This window comes from Artemia franciscana, chromosome 17, assembly GCF_032884065.1.
Source record: "Artemia franciscana chromosome 17, ASM3288406v1, whole genome shotgun sequence".
Classification (NCBI taxonomy): domain Eukaryota; kingdom Metazoa; phylum Arthropoda; class Branchiopoda; order Anostraca; family Artemiidae; genus Artemia; species Artemia franciscana.
In genome coordinates this window covers 25,252,334-25,265,580 of record NC_088879.1, presented here as the reverse complement: position 1 = coordinate 25,265,580, position 13,247 = coordinate 25,252,334, and the positions used below count along the sequence as shown (strand labels likewise).

Sequence of the window (13,247 nt, the reverse complement as noted above, 5' to 3'; positions counted from 1 at the left end):
CCTTAGAGTCTTGTATCAGTCTTGCCAATCTACTATTGGCAAAAACTTGATCTATATGGTTGGCTGTCTTATCATCATCTAAGTACTTATGGGCCATTTTTTGACCAAATACTGTTCTAGCTGGAACCAGATTCTCGTAAGGCTATTTACAAAATTGTAGCAGTTTATTTCCATTGCTATTTTCCTTACCCCACCAAATTCACCTAAGCCAGCAAACCATTTATTTCTCTTTGTTCAAATCTAGACGTTAAAGTCCCGTAATAAAATACCAAAGATATCTTATGTTTTCATTAGGGATTTTATCTATTTGTTCTTGCAACTGTACCTAATATTCTTCTGAGTCAATACTACCTCCATCAGTCAGTTCTACTAGAACATTTACCTCTGTAACTGCCACCTTATACTTTTTTTTTCATAAGGTGACAACTAGAATCCTATTATTAATACCTTCCCAACCGTAGCAAAACATAGAATCTAAGCCTTGTTTATCATGTGCCCTACTCCCTGTCAATGTACCCCATCCTTCCTACCTGAATAAACAAAAATGTACTATTTAATTTCTTGGTTCCTAGCCCTGGAAGGTGAGCTCCTAAAACTTCTGAATTCGTAAGTTATTTCGTCAGTGCAATATCTTTCAACGTCTTAACGTTCCATGTCGCTATTTTCATATTATCTAAATCATTGAAATTGTTATGGTCTTAAGAAAGTCCTAAACCATAAATTTTGGTGAATTTATTATCAAAATTCTCTTGGCTGTCCTTGAGCACTTCATGGAAGGCCGGTACCTATGCAGATTTTCGGGAGGGAGAGGGGGTTACCACTTGAAGCTTGAATCTCATTATTTTTTCTTATCACATGTGTTCCTTGAAATAGACTCCATTTCCACTTTGGATGCATGATAGTTTTTGGGCATTTCTCTCAAGTTAAGACCCCTCCTCTTCCCAAAGAATAAAAGACAAATTCTGGGTCTGTTATCACCAATTTAACTTTCGAGAGGCGAAACATTTTTCTCTGATATCCTTCGGTATTTAATGCCCTTCGCCATTTTAATGTTTAAGCATTCTGAATTCAATTTAAAAGTTCTTGCAGATCTTTGCTTTGCCATCGATGATCAAAATCAGTCAGGAAATATGAGTTGCTAAGATTGGTAAGGAATCTGCGAATTATGAAACCCTGAAAATAAATTTGTAAATAGACATGGGGGTAGAGATAGTGGGGGGAATACCTCCAAGGTTGCTTGGAAGGATCTCCTCTTAGGAAACTGAAGAACTATGGCATGAAAATGAAATTTTTGGGTTAGTTCAAATATCTATTGGTTATCTATTAACCAGGAGAAAGTGTGATGACCTGAGGCTCCTCCTAGTTAAGCCATGTTGTTATTCAAACCTGAAATCATGTGATTAACATGTATTCAACGATCGGTATTTTCTGCGTCTGTCAATTTAGAAAGGGTCTTGCACTTGCCGTCTACCCGTTTGATTAGAACAAATTTGGTAATACGATAAGAGATGTTTAAAGTATGTTTTACAATATCCAACACTTTACTTCATTTTTTTTATCTTGCTCCATTTTATTATGGCTCAAAGGGGACTCTTCTCTTTATATCTGTTATTTTGCTTTTAATAGATTAGTCATTGACAGAGGGATACACAGTTTTTTAGCTTTTTGAGGGTGCTGAAAAAACAAAAACTGTCTTTTAGGGTCCTTTTTCCTTTTTTTTGGGGGGGGGGGTCTTTTGGACCAAGAGCGAGGGAAGGGTAATCCTTTCCTTCTACATGCAGGCGTAACTATTCGATAAATTGGAAATAAACTTGATTATATTATGTCTTCATTTCTGGCTCGAAAGACCAGAATAATGTTAAATAGACCTAACCTCTTTCGTTTTAAGAATTTAAAAGCTCGGAATAAGTATTCTTTGGCTCTCTATGTTTGTTCCATATTTCAGTTTATTTGTTTACAGTGCCCCATTTTGTTGTATTTAAAACGATTAATTTTATTAAATTCAACTTTTAATAGAGTTTGAGTTGTTATAGAGAGAAACAATTTTTACGTTCGGGGTTTTCCAATAGGCCTAAATTTGAAATTTTAATTTATAATGGTAGTTTTTTTTTTTTAGTATTCCTCAGTGGTATCTAGGTATCCACCAATGTTCTTCCCCATCCCGAGAACCCTACCTGCCAGCTTCAGACTGACTTGGGCAGGCAACATTCGTTCATCAAAATAAAGGGACAACCACTCGCAACTAGTCAGCCGTTAGTGGCAAGAGGCATTTAATCGTCAGAACCTCAGCAAGAAAGCTTATTTCTCCCTTTACCGTGGTTGACGCATCATACTTCCAGGAGATAGAGCTCTCAGGTGTGATTTTGGCAGACGTTACTGGGTTATCATTACTGGTCACCATAGAGGAAGACGGCCAGTGGCTAACTTGACCAGAATTAGCAGTAGTAGGCAAATTACTTGTGCCCACTACTCTCAGGGGCACCACAAGAAAGTTGACTAATACCCCTTATCCTAGAGCTGTGTATTAATAGCCTTTAAAGCGGAGGGGGGGGGGTAGTTTTGGTGCACTTAATTTGCTTTAGCTGCTTCACAATCATCCTTTGGTCGTGCAATTTTAGTAGTATGTCACAGTTAAAACATTGTAAATTTGGACTGCTGTATTATAAGGACTGTGTATCATAAGGAAGTATCGTAAGGACTGCTGTATCACAAAAGAGAGGGGGAATGATAATACTTATACTTATACTTTAATCCAAAGAGTTTTGTAATTCTTCTGTTTAATAATACTTAACCGTCCTATTATTTGTAGACGTTGGAGCGGTATCACCAGCAATGTTGGATGTTAAACATGTTCCTCTTTCTCGGGTCAACTCAGGTGGGCTGCCGTTAGATGGCAGTCTTGATGTGGATGCCCTGATTTCATTTGAATTCACCGAAATAAGTCCCTTTTGTCCAACCAATGAATCTCAGGAACATATAAGGATTGCAAATCTACAGTTCAGTAATCTCGACGTTATTGGTAAATTCAGTTATCTATTAAAATGCCGTTAAAATTTTGGCATGTGAGGATGGGATATAGACCCACAGATCCTCCAAATAAAGTCCCTGATCATCTAACTTGTCTAAATCATTTTAGTTCTTAGGATAATTAATTGAAGCTTTCCAATTGGAATGTAATGTTTCCCTAAAAAGGTGAAAGTGTTATGAACATAGATTCAAAATGATTCGCTTAGTAATTTTTCAAAAACATTAAATAGAAACAGCAGTTTCTGTTGAATTGAATTTTCCCTTAATATCTGTGTTCATCAGAACTCTCATGGTGTCAGAAAAACATATTAGTAGATTTGTAAACTAGGGAAAAGTAGTAGCTGCGTTAAGAATTAAATTGGGAAACACAGAAAATTAATTTTTTCGCCTAGTTAGACAAAATCAAATACTATGCTCTGCCTCAGCTACCCACTGGTAGTTGAGCGTCATTACCAATTTACCACTACCACTTACCAACTACTAACTACTTTACTTACCAACTAACAACCAACTACTTTACTTACCAACTGCCACTGGTAGTTGACCGTCATTACCTATTTACCGAAAAACAAATTTAGATTGAGGAATGCGCATATATGTTCATTCAACCAGAATCCGTTAAAATTGTGGCCACAGTCAGGACTCTTTTGTCTTAAGAGTGACCGTTAATGGTAAATCGTTTGTTTAATTTATATGTTTTGGATGAAAATAAAAATGTCTATGTCTATGTCTATAAAATCAGTCGAACATTTAAACTTTAAGAAAAAAACGGTAAGCCTGTTTTTATGACTGCATTTACTTTTGATTCTGAAGAACAAGATAGCCTATTTTTTATAAACTGCTGATTGAAAAAAAGATATTCGTATCTTTTGTCCAAATATAAATATTTTCTGACAACCGGGGCTGCAAGTTGCTTATATTACTTGGACTATTTCTTGGAGAATGGTCTTAACTCATTAAAACGCAGAGAAAATTTTGCCTTTTTCAATAATTTTCAACATATTTTCAATCTGAAAAAAAGTACAAAGCAAAATTTAAAATGTATGTCAGTGGTGCATAAAGCTGGATCTCAGCTATGAAATTATAGCAACGTTGTCTTGTTTCTTTGAAATATTATAACCTTAGGACTGCACTAAAACTATTAAAGTACCAAAGACGCTTAAAATGAAAACTTATTCATTAAATTGGTAAAGATGAAACTTACAGAGCCATATACGTCTTAAATAAGTGTGAAAATCCGATAATTCATTGTTTTAGGGAGAAAGATCCCCAGTTTACATACTGTATTCCATCAGGAAAGTGATGGAAAAAAAAATACCCAGTTTTAAAAATAAAGAACATGTGTTGATAAACAGCAAAAAATGAGCAAAAAATCCGCATATAATCTTAGAAAGTGTTGTTTTATTGATTGTTCTGGTAAAAAAGAAATCGGGACCTAGTTCAGCAAAGTTCTTCCCTTTGAAAAATAATTTCAAACAATGCTTCTTGAAAAGAGATTGGATAGGCTAGGCCTAGTCTTTATGTTTCTAGAATTTTTGGCACTCCAGGATATTTTGATCATAAAGCAGTTTGAAGTTAAATATTAATGGCTTTAAAAGAAAGTATAATATATATTTGTTTTGCAGACTCAATGACTTCAACTGATACTTTATGTAGGCTAAGGTAAGATACCTAGTAGGTTTGTAATTTACTTGAATGTTTTGATATAAATCTACCTCAGCTATTATATGATAGTAGCATTTACCTTTCGTGCTTTTTTTTATATTTGAAATACAAATTACTTCGACAAACAGCATCGATTACTTTTTTGTGATAACATAATAAATTACATTCAGAGGGGACAGGGCAACCAGGGCAGCTGTATTGGGTGGCAAGGTAGAGGAGTTGCCTGTTTAGGTGGCAAGGCAGAGGAGTTGCCTGTCTTGATCAAATTTTTCACTTTGTTTTGGCTGTCTTTGTTTTTATTTGAGTCAGGAGGGGTGCAATGTTATTACATCTTCCCCAGACACTACTAAACCTAAATATAGCTCTGGTTGCATTTGAATATTAGATGGTATGTCATTCTGGGTGATTTTAGAAGACATTTCTACTTGTTTGAATAATGAACAAGTTTGAGTCACCTTAAAACAATAAGGCAGAAATTTCAGTTCCTGCAATTCTTGCAAGAACTATTTGAAAAGTATAATAATTCAGTATCAAGCTTACTCTTGTACTAGAATGTAGTTTAAAATAGCATAAAACTCTAGGTTGATGCTCTGTAAATATTACTTCACATCAAGCAATTCTTAGTAGAAAACTGTAAGTATAGAGTTAGAAACTTTCAAAACACTAAATAAGGATTTTTTAATAGAAACTAATACATACAAAAACTGTCTTTCGATATTGTTTCAAAAAATATCTTTGAATTTTATACTGATTTTCAAATTATAAGTTTCATCAAGTTTAGTCTTATCCATCGAAATTTCCGACCCTGAGAAAATTTGCCCTATTTTCAAAAAAAAAAGGAGAAAAATCTCCTAAAAGTCATAGCATCTTTGTGAAAATTGCGCCATCAAATTCACCGTATCAGAGAACCCAACTTTAGGAGTTTCAAGCTCCTATCTGTAAAAACGTAGAAATTTGTCGGATGTGTGTTCATTTGTTTTCCCCCCCCAAGGGTGATCGTATCGACCCAGTGGTCCTAGGATGTCCCGGGAGGCTCATTTTAACTGAGATTAAAAGTTCTAGTGCAATTTTTAAGTTACCAAAAATCGAAGGGCAACTAGAACCCCTCCCACGCTCATTTTTTCCCAAAGTCACTGGATCGAAATTTTGAGATAGCCATTTTGTTAAGCATAGTCGAAAAAATCTAATAACTCTGTCTTTGAGGACCGCTTAATCTCACAGTCCCCGGGGGGGGGGGGGGGGGGAAGGGCCGCAAATTATTAACTTTGCGAATTGTTTACATATAGTATTGGTTATTGAGAATTATATTGACGTTTTCACGGGAGATTTTTTCTGGTGATGGGTGGTCGGGGGTTATTTGAGAGGATCTTTTCACGGAGAAATTCACCATGGGGGACGAGAATTTCCATGAAGGGGGCACTGGATTTTCAGCTTAAAGTAAGGAGTAACATTAAAAATTAAAATGAGCAGAAATTAATCCATATATGAGGGGGTTCGTCCCCTCCTCAATACCTGGCTCTTTACGCTTAATTATTTTTAGTAATTTCAAAAGAGCTATTTATTCTAATTCAAAGGCCTTTTTGATTCAGGGGTCGTTCTCAAAGAATTGCAACAAAATTCAAACTTTAGTGTAAAGAGTGAGGTATTGATGAGGGGGCGAACCCCCTCATGTACGTAATATAAATATGCGAATAGAAGTTTGTTACGTAAGAAAGTTCGTAAAATTAAAATTAGAAGTTAATTAAAAGTTCGTAAAATTAAAAGTTCTAGTGGTCTTTTTAAATAACCAAAAAAATTGGAGGGTGACTAGCCCCCTCCCACGCATTTTTTCTTAAAATCGTCCGACCAAAACTTTGAGAAAGACATTTAACCAAAAAAAGTAAAATTGAAATGTTAATTTTGTTTTAATCATTCATGTACGGTAAGCCAAAATCAAAACCTTAATTTATTCAAAAACGTTCAGAAATTAAATAAAAAAAGTTTTTTTTTAACCGAAAGTAAGGAGCAACATTAAAAATTTAAACCAACAGAAATTATTCCGTATATGAACGGGCTGTCCCCTCCTCAACGCCCCGCTCTTTACGCTAAAGCTTGACGCTTTCTTACAGCTCTACTTTTTAAAACAATAAAAAACTTTTGCGCAAAGAGCGGGGGGTTGAGTAGGGGACAGCCCCTTTCATATACGGGATAATTTATGTTCGTTTTAATGTCGCTCCTTACTTTCAGTTGAAAACAACTGTTTTTTTATTTATTTAATTCATCTTAGCCTAAGTTCCATATGGATCAAACTCTAATGGCTTTACGATCACAATCGTTTCGAAATGTCGCCACTCAGTAGCGAAACACAGCGCTCGATGAAGCAAGGGAACTAATTAACTGGTAAGCTTTTGTCTACTGTGCGGAAGATTTAGTACATGGTATGGTCCCAAAGCTGTTCTTTACTTTTGGTGCGATTTTCGCATTATTTTTAGAATGTTGCTAAAAAGCTGTAAGTGCAAATTGGCAGATGAGGGAGCATATGCCTGTGGACATTGCAGACACGGTGCGAAGGTTTTAAAGGTGTAGTGGGAATTATTTTTACTTTTAAAATTGTTTTAATTCTCTACCCTACTAATTTTAGTACGTTGGAGGTACTTACTCTATCCGTTCTCATAATTATTTTTTGGTTCTCAAAATTCGTCGAAATTTTGTTTTTTGTGTGATTTATTAAATCTATTTTCCTCGTTTACAAAAATGTTGGAAAGTTAGACTCTTTATGTGAGAACCTCTTGTCGTTTCTTGAACGTTTAGAAAATTTTCTTATAAGAAAAAAGACCGGCCATTGCTAGCAACTGAACCACCCAAACCTAATTTTCCCCCTTTTTGCTCTGTCGTCAACATGTCTCATCTTTTGTAAGCTCAATATCTTTTGAATGACGTCCCTAATGAATACTACAAATAAAATTTTTCGCATGTTGACTAATGGTCCGCATTGCGCAGGTACCTATCTCCTGACTTACCGTCTTCCGCCGGGAGTGTCATGCGTGGTAAAGGGGGGGGGCAAATCATTCAACGCTTCGTGTGGTTTCCCCCGATCTCTCCAGGTGTCCATGTAGAACTGGGTCGATTCTGGCTGAGCTTACAGAGTCATACATATTGTGACTCTTTAAGCAAAGCGCGCTGGTTATAACCAAATAAAATAACCAGTGACACCAGGACTTGAACCCCTGTCCTCAGGGTTTCAATGAATGCTATGCGTTATTGTTTGTAACGGCAAGGTTGTTAGAGTTTCAAACTTAATTTTCAGTTGGCTTTTCATTGTTATTTGGATGCTTTCTAGAACCATGGTTTCACCATCGAGTGTGGTTTATCGACTTACTCTACAAAATTGTATGACACGATAAAATATTACAAGTAGTTTATTTACACTAGCTGTTTTCTAACCAATCTTCAGATACTCGTGCAAATAGCCACAAACGTATTTTTTTTTTCAAGATATGGGATTGCAATATCTCATTTGTAGGGTAAAAACACTTGGTCAGTATAAGATCTTTGTGAAACACAGGTAACTGCTTACTCACCACCGACCAATGTAAATACATGCGACAGAGCCTGCAGCTATTACCACCGGGTGGAATGGGTATGGGTTGTATTTTAGCATTGTTTGGTTTCGATTGAACGATTCAAACTAAGACTATGTGCGGGCTATGCCTGTGGTATATTTTCCAAAATTCAAGTTTTCTTGAGAAATTAATTAATTCGAAGAACTAATTTTAAATTTATAATTTCTAATCGTTGAAGAGTCGATCAAATCGAGCAAATTACAAAATCTGTGCGGCTTACCATAAATGTGATATATGAGTTTAGAGTTTTAGTAGTTAGAAGGTCAAACTAAGTTTAAACCAAAAATGATTAATGATGAAATTGTAAAGACTAGTGACATGTTCGGTATTTTAATTTTCGCACACGCTACGAAACGTTATAATAAAGGACAAAATTTATTTAAAAAAAGTTTTTTGTTGTTTTTCTAACAGCCTTAATATTGACAGTATAGTTTAGGTTTGTAAAAAATAAACTTTATTACTATATATCTATTTTTTCTTCTTCCAGCCAACCAAGACACTATATTTCAAATCGTATCATTTGCGTCATCCGTACTCCCAAAGAAGAAAGAGAAGAAAATCAGACGTGAAGGTGATCTCGGTACGGACGAAGAGCAATCCAGTTCTGTTGAAAAATTCCAACTAACGTTCGATTTTAGGAGACTGAATATTGTACTTATGCATTCTAATAAAGAACTCGATTATCCAGTGGCGAAAAAAATTGGCACTGTTACTGTCTCAAGCGCACAAATCCGAGCAGAAATGGAAGATAATATCGAAGTTGAAGGTTCTCTTGGTGGTCTTCAGTTACTTGATTTGACTTCTGAGGGGGTTTTGCACCAAAAAGTTATAAGTATTGGTATAGATCCATCTATCGAAAATTTAGTGCTTGGTCTTGAAATGTCTAACGTCGATGGCTATTCAAGAGCATTGAAATTCAAGTTTAATAAACATGCCAGTGATGTGCTATTAGACATTCATATGGCATCAGTGATATATGTCCATTCTTCTGTGTTTCTGGAGGAACTTACGATATGTGCAGGTCAATTGAAGAGACATGCGTCTTATTTTGCAAAAACGGTGAAAGAAGCAGCTCAAAACGTTGCGTTTGATATTGCTCATCGTGGAACAGAAGCACTGAAAGACTTAACACATTTGCGCACAAATTCTAGGTCTCGTACTACGTCTTTCACAGCTCTTGATGAAGACGATTCGCTAACGGGTTCGATCAGTATCGAACCAGTTATAGCTTACAGTTTTTCTGCTTGTTTAGAGACACCAATCATTGTTCTGCCCAGATGTGCTAAAAGTCTGGAAGTTCTTGTATCACAACTGGGACGAATTACAGTTAGGAATGCTAAGTACAAATTTATTAGACATGAAGAAGATGCTAATAAATACAGGATTAGAAGGTCATCCACTATGGTTGAAATTGCTAGTGAATCTGTGAGTGATAAAATTGAAGTTGAAATAAAAAACTTGAACATCTACTCAGTTGACTTGACGAATCGATTGTCATCACTGAAGTTGTAAGTAATACATTAAGAACATTTCTTGTTTATTCAGGAGCAATAAATAGGGCAAGGGAGCCAGTTTTTGACGATTATCACAAAATATTTTGATTTTGGTTTGGACACAATAAAAATACAAACGTACTTAAAATGTCGAGAGTTATGGGGAAAGTCATAACATTCACAGTATTCCATGGCTGGGGATATAGTCTAAGCTCAGAAAAACTATCTAATGAAAGGAGGAGGGAGTGAGGGACAAATTTTTAATTTTTTGAATGAAAATGTCACATTTTTCAAAATATTGAAATATTTCTAATTTTTGAGCAAGTCCTAATAATGCTTCAGGAGATTCTTGTCCTGAACTAAGTCTAAGGAGGGGGGACTCAATGTAAAGGTATGGATATATCATTCGTATCTATTTGATTTATTGTGTCTGTTGGATACATTAGAGATACCTCTAGATGCCTTGTCCCAGATGGAAATCCATTGCAAAATTTTTTGAATGATATAGTACATAGGACCTAGTCCTCCGGTGCTAAAAAGCCATGAGGCGTCGGAGTAACCACGATGATAAGAATATATTCCTCGTATTAGTAATATTTGGGAGCGCTGGTTCCCAAAATCTTGACCACAGCTGTTGACTAGTCTTACTTTGATGAACTCTGCCAATCCACCTAGCTATTAGGCTAATGACAAAATATTTTAAAACCTCTACTGAGCCTCAATCCTTCCTGGATTCAGAGTCTGTGTTATCTCGAACTCCGAAAAGCATTGAGAACTTTTAAAATGTTTACTATTGTATGATATGTTATATTGAATAAATATCTATTTTATTATCCTATAATTAGGATATTGACTCTTACATCTGACTAAGTTTAGGTCTCAGAATGCTGATGGTTGATACCCTGATTACTAGAAGTTTCCTCATAAGGGTCAGGTTTACTATGAACCACGAAAAGAACAACTAGGGCACTCTAGTTCCCACTCTTTAATTTCGATTGAGAAGGACCAAACCATGCTGGCACATGTTCTGATCGCAAGGATTTAGGATCCCCTTCTTCTGCAAAGTTAGATAGTCTGGATCCTCAAAGATACACAACGTGAAAATTAACTTGCTTAGTCCAATAGGGTTCAAACCTGACATACCGTTCTAATATATTTTCCGATCAAAGGAAATTAGCTCCTCACCTTTTCTATTCCTACATAGATAGGACTGGGGGACTGGGCCCAGACCTTTAAAGTCTTATTTTATATGACAACACTCTCTCGTAGACGTCATGACGTAAAGAACGGATGGATTTCATTCTTCCATAGAAGCTGGATCGGGCACGGACGCCCAAAGCGCACAACGAAGGACTCCTTTCTCTCATATTTACTCCTTTCCCTAATGTTTGATTTAGATCTGACATCTTCTGGTAGATGTCCTGATAATAAAAGTTAAACAATAAGACAAAACGTACGAAAACGAAAAAAAAAAAAATGTGGAAAATTCCCAGCCGATGAAGACAAGCATATAAAATACCAATATCTTAGCCCGGATCTCAGCTCAGCCGCTCCCGGTGAAAAAAAATAAAATGCTGACTGTATTCCAAGAAACAAAATGGAGAGACACACCCTAAAAGAAAAAAAGTTGAAGAGAACACCCACCTTCTTAGAAGAGCTGTAAAAAGGTGACTCGAAGTCGTTTTCGGTGGTCTAAAAACTTATTTAACAAAAATTTTGGCACCCCCTCCCTGCAGCGGTAAATTTTCGTAATAAGCGGTAATTTTGAAGGAAAATTTCCATCAAAATGATTCACAAAAAATGGGATGGTACACAACCCCGCTTAAATCCTGATTCAACACTAAGCTAGCTTATAACTTCACTTCCTACCTTAACAATAGCGATAATTTTCACCTACATAGTACCAATGACTTGAGTGTAGTTATCTGGCACCATACAAGAATAAGACCTTCACTAAATCTTTTGTATTGGCTGAATTAAATTGCCGACGTAATCTATGAAACTTAGAATTAAAGGGGTCCGATGACTCAGATGCTTTAAATTATTATTGTCAGAGCGAAAATTTCGTTGATGCTACCTCTTCCCTTCCTAAAACCTTCTCTTCTTATCTTAAACTTGTTCTGCAGCCCCGCTTAGTCTGATAAGTATTACCATGCTAAGTAATTTTCTTCCTACAGAAACTAAGTTAATGCCTCTATATCTATTTCACTCACTACCATCACCTTTCTTTTACAGGGGTCTAATTAGGGTTTTTCTAAAATCACTAGGTGACTTCCCTTTTAAAAAATCATACTCATGATTTTCACCAATTTATGTCTATTTTGGCTGCAAATTAAATTTCAGTTACTCACTCACCACACTACTATGAGGTCTTATTATCTTTTAATCCTTTCAGTACTGTCTCTACCTCCTCTTGAAAAAATAAATCTTCGTTCAGTTACAATTGTCGAATTTGTGTACTATGTTCTTCAGTTTTCTTTGTCACGATTCAACACTTTCTCAAAATTTCCTGCCCATATCTCTTTAATACTTCCCTTTTCACCAATAAGGCTCGAATCTTTTCTTTTGCTGGAACAAGTTCAGACTGACTACTTGATGTGTGCAGTCAGACAGATTGACTTCTTGGTGAGAATTGCATTATCAATTTTAACATATTGTAGACCCATTGTGCAGAGGATTCAAGCCTCCATATGCAAAGATGCAAAGCTTCGTATTTTCCGGACGACACGGGTATCAAGATAGACTTCAGTTTAAAGTTTAATGGAAATCGAGGTTCTACTGCCATTTTAAGTAAAATAAAGAGATTATGACACAGCAAAGTGGTGATTCCCACCGTTTTACAGATCAAGACAAGAATTTTGGCCCAAAGAGAGCCAACATGATAGTTATTGAATTTTGAAATAGCCTATTGCATTTTAAGTATTTAAAAGCTGTTTACATAACTTGCTAGTTTCAGAAGCCATGTTGCATTTGTTACATTCGTTTCTAAACATGTGCAGTCCGTACATGATGAATGGTTACACATAGGCAATTACTGGTCTACGGAGCAACTGCTCTTCACATAAATAGGATAATTTATGTAAGTCTGGGTTTATAAAAACTCTAAGCAATGTAATTCATAAGCATCTCACACACACAAAAAAAAAAAAATAATATTTTTGCTTTCATTTATTTTGGTAGAATGAAGAATGCGAAGTTTGGTTCCATTAGAAAACAAGACATTTTGGGGAAGATACCAAGCATGAGATTCGACAGGGAAGAGGTCACTTCAAATATAGGAAACGCCTCATGGAAAAAAATTTTCCTTCCGTGTTGTAAACAAGTGGTATTTTTTTAGTGAAACATGAAAATCCCCACCGAATTATACTCTCTTCTTATGCCAAGCCTAATAATGACACGCTATTGCATTTTCTTCTGTTTCTAGATGCACCATTTTTGATTTGTATCGATGTAACGATAC

General features: G+C 35.8%; 1 protein-coding gene across 1 annotated transcript in view; it reads left to right on the top strand.

Annotated features, from left to right (window-relative positions):
* LOC136038050 (intermembrane lipid transfer protein VPS13D-like) overlaps positions 1–13,247 on the top strand; it is a 214,910-nt gene that overhangs the window by 43,190 nt on the left and 158,473 nt on the right. Inside the window, exons 7-8 of the mRNA XM_065721001.1 lie at positions 2,810–3,019; positions 8,782–9,802. Of these exons, the coding sequence (XP_065577073.1) occupies positions 2,810–3,019; positions 8,782–9,802 (1,231 nt within the window). The remainder of the gene's footprint in view (positions 1–2,809; positions 3,020–8,781; positions 9,803–13,247) is intronic.